This window comes from Pseudopipra pipra, chromosome 4 (genome assembly GCF_036250125.1).
Source record: "Pseudopipra pipra isolate bDixPip1 chromosome 4, bDixPip1.hap1, whole genome shotgun sequence".
NCBI lineage: Eukaryota > Metazoa > Chordata > Aves > Passeriformes > Pipridae > Pseudopipra > Pseudopipra pipra.
Window position 1 is genome coordinate 53038997 of NC_087552.1, and position 16518 is coordinate 53055514.

Below are 16518 nucleotides of genomic sequence, written 5' to 3' on the forward strand. Positions count from 1 at the left end.
TATTTTTAGGGAGAGGGTATGCAATATTGTTTTAAGTCAAGTAATGAATATAAGAAGCATAAGCTGTTATACTTTGTTTTCTTAATATCTTCTGTAGTATCACTTAATTTTGTTGTTTTATACAGCTTTTCTGAAGGCTCAATAGTCTTTGATATAACCTGTATCTAGAAGAAAAATTACTCAATTCACCAACTTAAAAATTAATGGGCAAAACAACTGATCTCTTCCAACCAAGTCCCAAATGGAAGGCCATCACAATTGCACTTCTTCACTCAAACAGAATGGCTGTGAAATGGCTCCCTGAGCTATACATGCAAGAAAATGCTTTGAAGTTAGTACAGCGAAAACCATTCCCCAGACTCTCCAGCCAAGGAAAAGTACATCTGTGCATGCTACTTCAAATAGCTCCTGAAGAAGGGGAATTCCTGAAGCAATTATTCTGATGGTAGCTCAATGGTCCATTTCTTTATCACCGACTAGCATAGTGATAAAGATTTTGAATAAACACACACCCATCATCTCATCTCTTCAAAACTAACAAAATAGGAAGGTTTTCACCTCTTCAAGTTCTGCTCAGAATGCAACTAGATATTGACTCACACCGTTCATATGCAGCTATTCTTTTCTTGTTTGTTTGAAGGCACTCACAAAACTGAGCTCAGATGATTAAGAATGGAAACGTTTACAGCTGTTGCCTTCTGCATTTCTAAGTTTTGCCACTGTCAATCTTTTCCTCTCAAAGAGTCAGACAGAAGTAGGGTGGGTCCACATACCAGCTCTTTCCTTATACAACATTTATTTCCTTGTCACCACAGTTAAAGTCACAGGGTAAAATAAACATATAAAAATAAATGCAACATTTTCAGCTAGCAGAACCATTTAAACCAAACTTGCACTTTGGATATAAATGTGGATACTCATACTTCTTGTACCTATAGCATTTCAGAGAACAACAAACATCATGGGAATGAAAACTAGGCAAAGATCAAACATTTGACACTTTAATGGCAATCACCATTTGTTGCAAAGAAAGTAGGAATAACTGACAGGTGCACTCAGAAATACAGCTGGTTATGGAAAATATAATATAACAAGAAAACTGTATTATATTCCTTAGAATCTGCAAAACATTAAATTTTTTTCTTTAAGTGGAAAGACTTCTCGGGGGTAAGATCTGCAATCGTAACAGAGATTTAGGCAAATGTCATCGGGTAGAGAAGTTACACACACTTGATAATTCTCAACTTTTATTGACAATGAAAGGAAAATTATTTTTATTTGACTTCTGGCTTTGATGTAATTGTTATTTTTTATGCACATGCTATACTGTCAGCAATGTTCCGTACATTTTTATGTAGAATTTCTACATTTGTAGCTTTGATCCCAATTTTCCTTAGTGCATATTAAGTAAGATTTTAAGGAAAATAATCTAAAGGATAACGCTGGTAGAACTCCCTTCATGGCTAGGCTTCACGAACGAAGATTTGGGGAGAACTCCCTTAAGTTGCTTGAATAAAATAGTGAACTTAAAGAAATAAAAAGACAATCTACAAGGGAAGGTTTCATATCCTTTAAGGCTGCACAAAATAACAGCACCGTAAGAAAGAGGAATAAACAAAAATGGTCCCCAAACATCAACGCAAAAGGTAAAAGTGATCCAGGTAGGAAAACCCTTATCTACTGTACACTATCTGTGGTCTATTCATGTCTTAAATTCATGTTACTTCCCATAGCACTCAATATAGAATGTATGTGCATCTTGGGGGAAAAAAATCTCTTCTCATCCTACATATTCTCTCAGTGGTTTATAGCTCTCTTTTAGATTCAGATGTGTATTCTGTTTTTTTGTATGTATATATGCACATATGTTAGAAAATAATAGACTACAGATACAGCTCATGACTACCTACTTGTAAAAAAAACCCCAAAATTCAAAAAAAGAGGCTGGCAAAACACATGCAAGCAAATGGATTAAACACATCTAGAATCTTCTGTCCTTTAATGTTCACATCCCACTTCCTCAGTATAAATTTTACGGAATGGTTTTAAAGTAACAAATTAACAAGTTTATCAGAGATGCTACTCACAGTCCTGCAGTGATCAACCTGTGGCAACACCTGAACTGCTGTAAAGCATTAATTACTGAAGACCACGGTCCTGTTTCCATTTAGGCTGAAAATTTCTCATCTGTTACTGACTAACCTGATAAGATCAGTATTCATTAAAAGAAATAATAATTAAGGCTATAAAAGAAAACAGAAAGGTTAAAATTCTATAAGCTTAACAATTATGATTATCAACGCTACCTCTAATTCCTCTGTGAAGAGTACTATGCTTGATTTTGCCTTCCAGATGGCAGTTCCTTTTCTATCTTTTCTTTTTCTTCTTATCACTTGTGGACATTTATCAGAAAGTCTAAAGTCTACTCTGATAAAGTGCAACACATTCAAAACCTGCCTTCCCTCCCATCTGCATGCTGGCATGAGGCAGGATTTACAGAATGCAGAATGAACCTGTTTAACTGCTCAGGTGGCCTGTCGGAAGTCTGGAGAGTTGCATCAGCTGTTTTGGCTGGTAAAGAACGGGGGAAGGTGGAATGTGAAGGTAATCCCTCAAAGCAAAGTAAAAAACCCAGACATTCGGTAAGTCAACACTAACCCATGTCCATGAATACACCCAGCTTCCAGATCCAGAACAGACAAGAGTAGAAATACTGTAACAAGAAACCGAGTATTGCATTGTTATGCACAACCCAATATGAAGCAGAGAAAGCAAGGCTAAATAGTAGAGCAGTTCAGCTGAACATAAGTAGGAGCTCACATTCCACTGAACCAAACAGCCATGTGTTAAAACCCAAGCAATGTGCAGCCTTCAGAACTTTTATGAGATTAGTAAGTGCACTTAAACAGGATCTGAACACTTCAGTGCACACTGAAAGACTGCTTCCCTGTTCACTTGCCAACCTTTTGTTGACTCCTATTCCATGTTTGACCTGTACCCCTTTCAAATATATTGCTTCCTTTCCTGCAGCTTCCCTATAAAATTCTACCATCGTACATTGTACTCCTAAAAGGCAACCGCACTTCTATTCTTTAAGGTTTGGGATATGGCAAGTTGACTCAATAACTATTAATATATTTTATAAATATGCAGGTTATTTTCCATTTGAGGTTCATACTTGGACTACCCTTCAGAACTATTCTTCTGCACAACGCAATCCTACAGGTCTATCGGTCCAAACTAAGTATTCCTTGAGAAACAGTGCACTTCACTTGGGAAAGTCACCAGCTTTCCTGGGCTTGTGAGAACTTCTGCAAGGTAATGAACTGCAGATGACACTGCTCATGAACCAGGTGAAAATGTACCAGTGCATCCATTCATACCTCAAAAGCACTCCTCTTATGCTTTCACCACTTATAACACCCAAAAAACCGACAAGGCCCATAGGAACAATGGACTGAGGTGGAATTTGTTCGATTCCATCCATTTATTTATGAAGCTGCTGGCCTCACATGGCAGTGCTTCAATCCTAAGGTGCAGAGTATCCCAACACTCTGAAAAGATCAATGAATGCATTACACAAAACTCTTATGTGCAAAGATACATACAAAACAAAGTACAAAAGATTATGAACAAACTGTCATGACATATTACTACCAGGGACTACACTAAAGAAAGTTTGTACATGAAAAGCTGGTGAATGACTGCAGTAGTAATTAAAACAGATAATATCTGACTGGTAGGGATATGAACAGGGAAGTTTCATTTCTAAATGACTAGGGAAAAATATTTTATCAAATATTTTTTTTATTCTTATTCAATCAACCTCAGTATTAAACAAGGCTTTCCAAAAACAAGAAAGAGAAAAGGAAACCCACTAAGAGAAACCACACAAGGTAAAAAGAACAACAGAAGTGACAAACCCACCTAAAAGCCTATATTTTAAAAACATTCTTTCAGAAGCACTTAGTCTAACCAACCTCGACTAGCAAAAACTACGTGATAAGATTCATCTTTGACTAGAAAGTGCAACACTTGAACTAGAAAGGAAGGGCTAATAGGGAGGAGGCTCAACAGTAATGCATTACTCCCATCCTTACTATGGAGTTGCTTTTGCACATGGCCCTCTACATGCCATGTTTACTAGTCACATCTGCTCTCCACAGTTAAAAAGCCAGGCAAGATTTGGTAAGAATGTGGACAGAAGGATCCATTAAGCATTTTATTTACTGCATTACATTATTTTTCTTTGTTGCATTTCAAACTTTAGAAAATTCAGCTTGGCCATCAAACAAGAGAACCCTCACAGTCATGTAAGATTCAATTGCCAAAAGAAAATACATCAACAACATCCCTAGTTCTCTTCAGATCTTCCATTCAGGTAGAGCAACACCTTCTTTCATACATAGTATAGAATAAAAGAGGAACTGCAAACTCCTATAACCAAGGACATAATAGTCCTATTATTTTACACAGATGTCTGGAATATTTAACTTCATAAGCAAATGTGGTAACATGACCAGAAGCCTTCTGTTACCAAAAAGCTTCAAATACAGAATCACAAGAAGCAACAAGTTCTTCTAGTCTGACATACAACTTAAAGCAATGGCTGAATGAGGAATTCTTGAAAAATTGTGTATTTTAATACTGTTGATTAAAATCAGCTCTGAAAGATGCTTTGTTTTTTCTTTTAAATCCAAGAACTTCTTAAAAAATAAGCACTACCTCCCAATTAATCCCATTTACTAACATTATCAAGCCCTGAGAAATAAATGCCCTGATATATCCATGGGCACAGAAGCCATTAAACATTAAACATGTACTTATGGGTTACAGTCAAGCTCCTGTTCTGCAAATCAAGATTACGAGCACATATTTACTCTGAAAGGAACAGAACTGAGTAATCAATTCTAACCAACTGGATTTATTACAGGATTAAAAAAAATACTAATTAGTTAATAATAATTTTGTTGCTAAAAGAGCATCATTAAAACAGTATTGGCAAATACATTAGAAATAATTTACACCCCATAAACATTCTAAGTACAGAATGCTAAAGCAACAGTTTACAGTACTTACAATACTACTACAAAATTATTTTAAAAATTTTTGCTTAAATAATCAAGATATATAACTCTCACCACAAAGCACATAAACAGATAGGTAGGTGCTAACTACAGCTGGTTTCAAGAATAACAGTTCTTCAAATCCAAACTTTTCTTCAGCACTTAGGAGTGTTGAAGTTGGATACCTCTGTCAGAGACTGAAACCAAATTAATTTTAATTAATGAATCAAGTTAATTTTCCTGTACAGAGATAACTGCACTTTCTAAAATAATTCTTTTTTTCTGCAAGTAAAGCTGTAAAATACTATGTAGTTCTTTTGGCTAAAGTTCCTTCTTTTTTCATCTGAATCTATTTTTTGACTACTGCTAAGTAATACCAGGCATCTCATTCCTCTGAATTGCAATTTCTTTCACTGTTCAACAGGTAACTCCATCACACACTGCCCACTTCAAAACAAATCCCCATTCTCCAATCTAAAACTGACACAGCTGCTACCGAAATCTTGCTGTCTACTTCCAACACACCTCCCTCAGCAAGAAAGCTCTGACAAACACCATCACTTTCCCACCACGTACTTCAAAAACTATTCACACTCCCTTTAAATCTAGCACTTGACTCTGCTGGGAGTTTCTGACAATCTGCAAAACAGTTCTCTTACTATGACAAATTCTGAACAGTCAGTATGCGAAAATTGTAGTGAAAATCATCCACTGCACAGATATTTGTAGATGCTGAATAAATGTATGTGAGTATCTTGCTGCACTGGAGTGCAAGGTGAAGTTTCATAATCAGTCTACACTGATATAAGTGTATCCTGCTCCTAAGCAGGGTAAGAGCACCCACCCTCACCTTCCAGACACCTGTCCCTTCCTGCTCTACTGCTCCTGTAATACCCTGAGTGGGACCAGAAAACTGGTACAATTGAAAATCATGGGGTTTGATTGTGTTCATACTTCAACTGGTTTAAAATGATTACTGAGTTGTTAGATTCACCTTTTTACCAGTGATCAGAGAACTAAAGAGTCCTGGACAATTTGCCAAAGAATGCGGCTCTTCTTAGGGTGATCCCACAGAAGTAGGAACATCTGCCTGAAAGTAGGGTGGGGAGGCATAAAGGTAAAAATCAAATAACTGAAGACATTAAGTAGGAGAGACAGATCTTTAAAAAAAAAAGACTAATGAAAACCTTATTTCAAAAGAAATACAGTATTGTAACAGATCAAAATGTGATCCATTTTGTGAGTGACCTCTGCTCCCCTTTTATTATCTTTCCATTTTTCAGGACTCAACACTCATTACACTCCCACAAATAAATAAAAAAGAAAAATATCCGAGGACAAGACCCTATGTCTCAAGGTGGCAGTGAGAGAAACGCTGCCCCCTGGTGCTCCACACCACTTGCAGCATCACAGCCATTCCATGGGAAGTGGCTAACAGCAGATGAGGTTGGGTAGTTTGAACAGTAGCTTGCCACAATAGAACAAGCATAATTTAGCACTCCATCCCCCAGCTATCAGCTGTAAAGCATTAAAAGTCTCTACAGATCATTTCACCTATGCAGAAAATCCTTTTTAGATTTTCAAACTGGAGATCAGCCTCACCTTGAGGCTCACCAGAGATCTTCTGGCTGTTCTGCCAGGCAGCAATTGCATAATAGTTCTCTGATGTGTTTCATTGTAAGGTTATGTACAGAAGCAGGGAAAAATAGTGAGTGGAAGGGAAAGTGGCAGCACCAACAAGCAGGAGGTGGCCAGAGAACGGCCTGTACGTGGGACATGGTTCCTATAACAACCAAAAGTAACTGTATGAGGCTTTCTGTTGCCTCAGAGCGCTCACCTTGCAGAGCATGCCTGCATTAGTCCAGTTGTCAGGCAAGGCAAGAATCTCAACTGGCAAAAAAAAATTATTTTCCAGTGTATGTATCTATTTGCAATATTTTTCTTTAATTCTACTGATTTAGGACTGTTTTTTATTTTACTCCCCAACTAGTAAAAAATTAACACCCTCCTTCATGTATAGTAACACACTCCTTCATTTTAAATAATGGTGTCTGCAAAACACAGTGTGCTCTCTGCCTGGTAATATGTGATGCAACCCCCAAAGCACAGCCAGTTACCATTTTTCTCCAGCTGAGCTACAGGAAATGAAGTTTAACTATTTATGAGCATTTCCTAAAGAAGTAAAGGATCCAGAAGTACAAGACAGTGGGATTCAAAGTGCTGTTTAGGCTGTTCAAGCTTCAAGTGAAAATTCAGACATTAGAAATTTCCTAAGTTCAGAACCTGGAAAGAGTAAGCTCAAAATTTCTGCAAAAGCTATGTACCAGTGGTGGGTCTTCTTTTCTTTTTTTCTTTGAACTTTTAGTAAACACACCTTCATATCCTGCTGTGTTAACTACACAGAGAGTAGCAATGAATATGATCTTGAGATTTAGCTCACCTCACTTGCCTGTATAAACGGAATCACAAATGTCAGAGTCTAGGTTTTTCTGTGAGTATAAAGCTTAAAGTTGTCTCTATCTCTTGTGACAGCTTACACATGCATATTTACTCATTACAAACCAAAGAAGTTACAACCACTGAGCAGTTTCATTTTGTTGACAGTGCCTGCCCACAGGTGCTCAAAGCTATGCATAGTTCGGGCATACTGGTGGATTTTACGTTTAGTACAAAGTTTAGTAAAGCAGCCTAGGCTAAACTTGAAAAACTTTATCATCTCTGACTCACAGAGATCTGGGTCTTTTGGATGAATTACTTGCTTTTAAACCACTCTTCAGCTTTTTTCCTTACTGCTCTCCTGCAGAGTACTCTGGAGTGGCGTGTTGGCTACTGCACTTGAATGGAAATACTGGTCGGTGGAGTCAGAGCCTATAAAGGGATGATGATCACAGATGTTCTTATTTCCCTCTCTTCATGCTTACTTCTGCAGAACATGACAAACTATTGTATCTTTAAAACCTTCTTTGCCCTCTCTCCAATTTGGCTGAACTTGATCTTTTGGTGATACATCAGCTGTTTATACAAGTTAAAGGAAATTAGTCTAAAAAGAGCAAGAAAGACTTATAAAAAAAACAATATGAAAGAAAAGCAAGATGATGAATGATAGGTAGTTACATTTACTTTGGGACTAGAGATGTTACTTAGTTAACTGTGCTGGTGAGTCCAATGTAAGATCAGCTCTCTTAAGGGCTACAGAGACTGGATAATGAGTGAGTATCCATTACTACCAGAAATATTCCAGGAGATGCATAAAACTCCAAGTGGAAAAATCCAGTATTCATTATAAATAATTTTTAAAAGCCACAAACCCTAACACTTAGTCTTCTTCTTCTGTTCATAAATTAATAATGTGCACTGAAACAAATGCAGAAAAAGAAAAGATTGAAGACCAAATATTTTAAATTGCTCCTCCTATTAATAGCACATCCTGTTTTCCATTTTGGCCACACTTTTTTCTCCAACTATTCTGCTTACCCAGCTGTAGGTTCTTAAGATTTTATCTTGCAGCTATTATGTCTCAGAGGAAATGCTTGGATAGGCAATTTAGGTGGTTTTTTTTCCCCCCCATTTAATATGGGAAGGTTTTGTGGCTTTCAAAACCAAGTAAGACTATTTCCAGTCACAAAGAGATGCATCAAACCTGTAAAAACAGAAGTTTTACAGAACAGCTGAGGTTGAACAGGCCTTTCACATGCCTTTAAGTACATGAGAGCATTTCACATGTGTGTTTACACACCATGCTCTTGAGATCAGTTCACTTTGAAGTACACTAAATTTGAGAGGCACCTGTGTCCATATACAGCTTTCCTCACTGTCAGTCAAATTATATTGCAAGCAGTGCGTTAATGACAGAAACAATTCTGTTATGTGCTGTGTCCAATTAATCAAGGCCTCACTTGAAGATGCAAGAAAAACATCTCAGTGACATTAGGATGATTACTTTTCACTGCATTTACTATCATGTACTATTCCTTCCTGTTTACTAACACTTCTTTTTATTTCTTATACAAAGGCCTTAGAGATTAGCCAGAAGTTAGAGCTTGCAGAGCTCATGCTATGAAATTCAAACTTTACTGAGCCAGAGACCATTACCTACAAGTTTTTGTCAGGCATTCTTGGCCTCAGCATATGCTGTACTGTTTGTCTTACATAAAGTAGGATGCATAAAATGATGCACCTGCATGCTCATGTGCAGTGATTTTCCTCTAGTCTGTGGTTCTTCATCTCTAAAGAATTTCAGGAAATAAATATGAGAACAGTGGATAACTATAACTCAAGTGGCAAATGTCACAGATTGGAGCAGCACTCATGAGGACAAATTCAGCCTGGTATGCAGAACTCAACCGAGGTCATAAAAGGAATCTAATTCCTTCTGCCAGGCCTGGATTTATCTATTATGTACTTCTATACTGCAACATGGAAAGATGAAATAGAAGCATCATCTTTTCTTCAGAGCAATACTCGGTGATACATTTTTTTCCCAGAACTCATTAAAATAGCACACATAAAAACAATTTCTTCTCTGGCTAGTTAATGCAACACAATAGGAACAATGTTACATATGAAGCTGAAAAGTAAAAACTCAACAGCTGATGAGCTCGGCATGACCAAAAGGCAGGTGGGAAACCCCAATGGTTCCAACAGAACACCAGACAAACATGTCCACTCAGTAGACAAACTGATTCACACTTCACAGACTACATACAGTAATCAGTCCACAGAAGCAAATAAGCCCAGACTTATTACCATCATATCGGCTGGGAGAATCACACGCTTTCTGAGGGGTTGCCACTCGCAGGAATATCTGCTGCCGCCACGAATGCCTTCGAGTCCTTACAGGGCTGTCCGCATCAGCGGCCTGCTGGCTGTGTTTGGATTCGTAGTCACTAAAATTGCAGAACATAAGAGAGCTCATGAGTAGGTTATCTGAATCTGCTTGTAGCAGTGACACAGTCAGAGACACAACAAAGCCGTGCAGTGTGCTGTGCACATGCTGTGGCAAGCTCTTCGTGTTAGGCAGGTGAAGCTTGCTTTGTGGCAGCAGCTTGTACAACACTGCAAACATCACTGAGGTTCACAAACAGGAGCTGGCAGCTCTGTGCAATCTGCTTTCTCTGGTTTTAATTAATTTTCAGTTTTCTTTGCAGCAGTGTAGTAATCACAACATATTAAAGACACATACACAATAATGTAGCTTTACTGTTATGCTATTTACATGCTATCCACAAAATCTAGCAAGTATTCATATGAGACACAAAAACTTGCTGATAACTTTTATCAGCACACAGCAAGAGGCTTTATAAACACCAACTAAACTTGCAACCTTCTGTGAACGGGGTATGCAATATATTCTTTCCCAACACAGATTTGAAACAAAAATTTTAACCTTTGTGTTCACAAGTCTACCTTTGAAATAAGCAGCAAACTTGGTAACAGTGACCAGGAACCTTCGGTATTACTCCTTTGATGTAATCCACGCACTCCGTACAGAAGTTTTTATTCACAATATTAAATGAAATCGTAAACAGCAACTCTGTTTTCCTGTCCTACTAATAACTTTCACCTGTTACAACTGGAAACTATTCACTGCTTTATTCCAGCCATTGGCTAAATAGTTGCATGTCTTTGTTGAAGTTGAAAGGGGTAAATGAAATTCAAGTAGCTCTGGCAGCAATAGGCAGGAGCATTTTACAGGTCATCCTCTCCTCCCAGTCTGAGGACACTAACATTGCTCAGGACTAACATTGCTCAAGACGAATCATGTATATTTCCTTAACTGAAAACTGTCCTTTGTCAGGAATAATTACAGGAGTACACAGATGGAAGTCGTATGACCATTGCAACATCAAAAACGGCTAAGTTCTATTGTCTTAATGGAAGAGCAGTCTGAGACAGCTTCATCTTTTTGACAGCAATTACATGCAGAATACATACACATGAACTGTTGCACAAATCACGTTTTGCAAGTGCAAGAAGCATTTGAAATATTTCAGACAAAGAAACCTTTGAAAATACAGTTTTATCTCCAGGCTTTAAGGAAGAACCCTACCTTGTTGTGCTCCTAAAGTCAGAGGTGTTATTTTCATCTACAGGAGCCAGAAATTTTAAGAAATTTGGCACAGAAGAGGAAGAATGAAGCTTTTTCCTTAAGGCAGTACGGTAGGAGATGCTGAGAGTGCAGTTGGGAAAAGTATAGTTTAGAACAAAGAAGTATAAATCCACAGAATAAAAATAATACACATTTCTAAGTTTCAAACGAAAACCAGCTAAATCCTGAAGGCCTGAATACCAGCCAAAGTCAAAACTGAAGCTGCTAACAAAGTGCTACTTTGAAATACATATTTGTTTGGGAAAACTAATATGTTCCAATATATATAAATGTATTTCCAGTAAAGTTATTATTCTTTGCTACATCCCAAGATTTCAGTGCATGTTTCAAATAAAGTTCTTTAATCTATTAAGAACCAATGCCAACTTTATCATTGGACATTTACTTAAATATCAGTTTCCATGACTGACTAAGTTTGGGGGAAAAGGTTATGAAAAGTTGACAGTGACAATCTTTGTGCTGGCAAAGGAAAAATAAGACTTTGCAAAAAACATTTTGTAAAGCATTAACAGGGTTTTATTCAGACAAGCTTGGAACTTTTCACTTAAAAGCTGAGCCTTCTGACTAATCATTCAGGATTGTGGCTCTATTTATGCAACAGACAGGAGTACTAATCAAATGTCACGATCAGTCTTCTGGTCTTTTAACATAACAACTCCCAAACATACTCAGGAGAAGGTTAATAGAAGGAAATAAGAACACCTCAGAAAACGAAAAGTCTTTGCATGGAGTGAAAACATAGAAAACTACTTGGCTGATGATACTGAAGACCGTTCTTCAGAAGAGTACACAAAACCACGTAAGTAGGAGAATTTACTCCTGAAAAAGTAAGTTTAAGAAATAATTGCTTTTAATAAACCATAATGATATATCAGGATGGCTTTTAGCTCTGTTTCCTGAAGATGTGAATGGAATAGGGGGGATACTCTGGGATAATCACCAGTATGAAGTGAAGCAGGTTCTTTAGTAGCTGGTACAGAGACAAAGATAAAGCTGTAGCATGGTGTGCCCTGCAAACTGGTTTCATTTACAATCCCAGTGTAAATCCATCACAATTACATGGTAATTCCACTTACAGAATAGAATCAACTTGGGAAGCTTGACTGTATTGATTTAAACTCATTAACCCATTTGATATCCCTATCAATTTCCATTTTCAGTCTTGTTGCATAGATGTTCAATATGGTATATCCTTAAATTACACGGAAAGGGAAGAAGTTGCATCTGTGTGCACAGAATCATTAACAAATCTACTTGGAAAAATCTACTTTTGAGAAGTTAACCTTCAGGATTAAAGTAAGTCTTACTAAACTGAAGAGTATATCAGGGCCATATCCTGCCCTGAGCTATATCATACTTCTGAGGTAAAGTTAAATTAAGGGATACTAGTTAGTACTCAGCAAATACAACTGAAGAAACTGGTGAAACAAGATTCTCAGTTGACTATTTTCCCAGGTTCAGAAAAATCAGCACCTTGGAGAAACAGGAAACTTTCACCCAAGAGAACAAAAATGAACAATAAACAGCAACAGCAATAAAAATTGCTTGCCAATGGCCAGTGACTGTTGGCAGAGCTTCCAAGACATTTGGTTTCATTAGCCTTTTGAGCTAAAATAAGCAGTTTTAGCTCAAGGGGTTAAGAAGGGGTTTCACAGTTCAAGATTTTTAGGGAGCTACTTAATTTCAGATTCTCAGAGAAACGAAGAGTTAATGTCCTTTTCTCAACGTTCTCTATATGTATTTTAATTCTACGAAAGGAAACATAGAAAAGTATAATTTGATATTGCTGAAAGTAACCAAGACAAACATGTAAGCTGATGGGTTGAGGGTTTTTTTGGTCTTGGGTTTTTGTTTTATGAGGAGTGGGGGTGGTAGTGGGGATTGTTCGTGGGGGGTGTTTTTGTATCGGCTCTCCATGGTCCTGCTACTTCTTGCCCCTTTCAGTCAACTTGGTGAAATTGCCTTTAGTGTCAGGCACAAAATAATATGTGTTACCATAAACAAAGCAGAACGGAACCGAATGATTCAGGAAGGACAGAGTGAGCTCAGGTTCTTGGCAACTTATCCCTCACACAATTTAAGGAGTGCTGCTGTCTGCTGCATAACAACAAATTGCTTTGGAGCAACTGGCTCTAGAGAGCGAGCCGGTGTCTGAAAGAATTTTATTGGTTAAAACAACAAACGATGTAATTAGCTACTATATTCAGTAGCGGAACAGTTAATGGGTTCCCTCTCCCATAAAAATCTACCAACCTTTGGTCTATATTAAATTATTTTAACTATTTATGCTATAGAATTTCATACTTATGACATGGTAAAAGAAATCCTACCCCAAACTATTTGCAGGTGCTAGCTCACCTTTTTTGTGCAAAATGCCCACTTTGTTCTCCACTTGAATTATGCCTTAGATATTTAAAAAAGTTGGGTGAAGAGGCTGAGGGATTAAGACGAGCTAGAGTAGGAGAACGTGCAAGTTGACCAGAAGAACTTTTAGATTCGCCGACAAATTCGTTCGAACCATATAGTGGGATTCCAACCAGAGTGATGGAGTTGAGGTAGCACAAAGAACAAAAGAGTAAGAAAGGAAAGAAGGGGGAAAAAAAAGAAGTGAAATTCCTTCTCTAATCTTTGAAAAAGACCCAGCATATATAAATGAGACATTTCCTATGTTTTTCACAGTTAATGCAGTAACTTAAGAACATGAACATTTTAACACAATTAGCAAAATCCCAAATAACACATTTACAGGCTTCATCAAGGCATTTCAGCATATGACTAAATTAAAATGCACAAAAACCTGGCACTAACAGTCCCATTTCTTTTCCCTTGTACGTGTTTCCCCTTGATTTCTATGATAAAGTCAGGCATATGATCAAGAGTTCCAATGGATAAGAAGTGAACTGCTACAGGAAGAACTGAATTTTTTTCCACTTTGAAAACAATTTATGAATTCAGGTAAGCTGTTCAAAAACACTCATAAAACAGTAGAGACTTTTAAAAGTCTGTAATTCCAGTGATTTTTGAGAACTTTAAGTATATTTGTCTTGTAAGTTTTCCATTTCCTCTGTTTCTATACATTTGCTATGAAATGGAAGCAACAGGGATTTCTTTTGGATTTGAGTTATGTGAGGGAGCAGGCGCACTCAGGTCTTACTAAAAATCACATGACCAAACCCAAATAGAAATAACCAAGGAAATGAAAAATATACTTAATTTCTAGCTGCATTCCTCTAATAAGGTAATAAGTCATTAAACTAGCAGCTACAAGCATCAGGGAAGCTCTTGTGAAGATAACAGACCAACAAGTCCTAAACTGCACTAGAAAAACATTCTAGTACTTTAAAATTAAAAAGGTTCAAAAAAGGGACAAAGAGGCAAGGCAGGTTATGTTTTCTTTCAAATACTATAATTCTCTTTTTTTTTACTGTCATCACCCATTTCAGGCATGTTCGTTTACTGCCCTGCCTCCTGCAGGAAAAAATGAGGTGGAGCACATAGAGATTTCCTACTAACTTGTGTAAATGAGCAGTGTGGGCAGTAAAACAGAAGCCTACAGACAGAAACGTTTCCATAGTAATTTGAAAAAGCTAGATAGAAGGGTGGGAGAAAACTGACATAAAGTTAAGAGTGGACTAGAGATGCAGAGGCATCCACTGAAAGAGGATAGCCTGAAGAATATTAGCATTAAGGCAAGCAGTAGCTTGTTTTGGTGAGTAAAATCTAAATACGCTCATTGAAAAGCTAGACAGGAGCCTCACCTCTACCAATAACTAAGCAATTTATGTCAGCTTAGTGTGCTATTTCAAAGTCACATATGAATTCACCAACCAGTAAGGTTTTCAGGATCAGAAAGGCTACCGGATTTTTCTCTCTAAATAGACCACAAGAAGTAGCATTTATTTATACTGCTCACAGATAAAAAAACCCCAAAATTAATGCTTGCACAAATATAACTGAACTGCTTAGGAGCAATCCTATTGTGCTTACAAGTAGCTTTGTGTCATATACTATGGAACTACACATCTCATGTCTTCTCTTCCCTGTGGAGCAAATAGGGCTAACAGTTTTTTTAAACAGAACACCTACAAACCTCCAAAGAGTGACACACCACTGCAACACATTTCTTATCCATTAAGAGGACATACCTGGTATGCAGTCATCATCCCCAAGTATGCCCTCAACAAATGAAATCATAGCCTGCTTTTAATAAGTCTTACTTTCTTTTGTGAGGAGTCTCTGTGCTCACTGAGTGATACCTCATAAGTTTCCTCTGAGGAACAGACGGTGATGTTTCAACAGGTACCAGAGATTCCTGGCTTTTAGTTGGCAAATGGCTTAGAGTGTTTGCTCTCCTCCGAAAGCTTTGCTGAGGTAACGTATCAGACTGATCAACAGGACAATCCTCTGTGATGCTGGAGAGATCACCCACCGATCCACTGGTCTTGACACCGCTTCCTATAGGAAGGGTAGGAAGTCTGTCTTTCTCCTTTTCACACAATGGTGGTTCCTAGCAGTGCAAGAAAGAAGGTTATCAATATGTGGGTTTAGAATCCAGCTTTGACATTGCATTAGCGTGTCATTATTCACATCCCACAGAGACCTACTTCAGACATGCACATTTTTATCAAGATAGCTCAAAGAAAGATGTTTGATGTTTTATGTCTTTCTTATTCATCACCGATGTCAACAAAGAAGAGTCTTTATTTTCCAGAGAAAAAGTAATTTTGAGAGCAATAGTATGTTCATTACAGCTCAGAAGAAATGGGGTCAAAACAAAAGGATGAGGGTTTGGCTAACAGTGAAAAGGGTGGCATTGCAGAGTACTGTACATTTAGGATGCCATCTAACAGTTCCTTGTCTAGCTGAAGATTCACATAAAGAACTTAATCCTAGGACTAGATGCCTGTTTCAGTCCCAAACCATGCATTTTCTTCATTCCTCACCTTGTGTGTTTCTGGCAGTCAGCCGTTCTTTCAAAAACGTAAGCAGAAAGAACAGACTCTTGATTACATGAAGTCAGGAGTCTGCAGGTGCTCAGGCATTACAGGAAAATCAATAGCTGTATATCAGGTCTGCAGAGTTCTATGCTGCCTCCAGAGAAGAAGACTGGCTTCTTCTATGCTGTTTGTTTGTATTGTTTTATACAGACTAAAAGCTTTCTAACCACACAAAGGGGGAAATTACTCCACTTCTTGTTTATGTTTCTTATGAATGCAATCCTGCATTCATCATATGTAGTTTCATGGCTAAAACCAGCCAGAGTAGCCTGGACAGCATGGTAATTACAGCATTTGTTTTGCTGCACATTGTTGCAGTATCCAGATGATGTATATAATATTTTAT

The 16518-nt window shown here is 37.6% G+C and overlaps 1 protein-coding gene across 9 annotated transcripts in view; it reads right to left on the minus strand.

The window, feature by feature from the left end:
- The window catches only part of TBC1D1 (TBC1 domain family member 1), a 103609-nt gene that overhangs the window by 20906 nt on the left and 66185 nt on the right, over positions 1 to 16518 (minus strand). For 4 of the 9 annotated variants that reach the window (XM_064653049.1, XM_064653050.1, XM_064653057.1 and 1 more), the window contains 4 exons: positions 15393 to 15682; positions 13534 to 13662; positions 11116 to 11235; positions 9813 to 9952 (listed from right to left, as the gene is read on the minus strand). In XM_064653049.1, coding sequence (XP_064509119.1) covers positions 9813 to 9952; positions 11116 to 11235; positions 13534 to 13662; positions 15393 to 15682 — 679 coding nt within the window. Of the gene's footprint in view, positions 1 to 2306; positions 2422 to 9812; positions 9953 to 11115; positions 11236 to 13533; positions 13663 to 15392; positions 15683 to 16518 lie in introns of those variants that run through there. The other 5 variants (XM_064653051.1, XM_064653053.1, XM_064653055.1 and 2 more) reach the window with 5 other exon arrangements.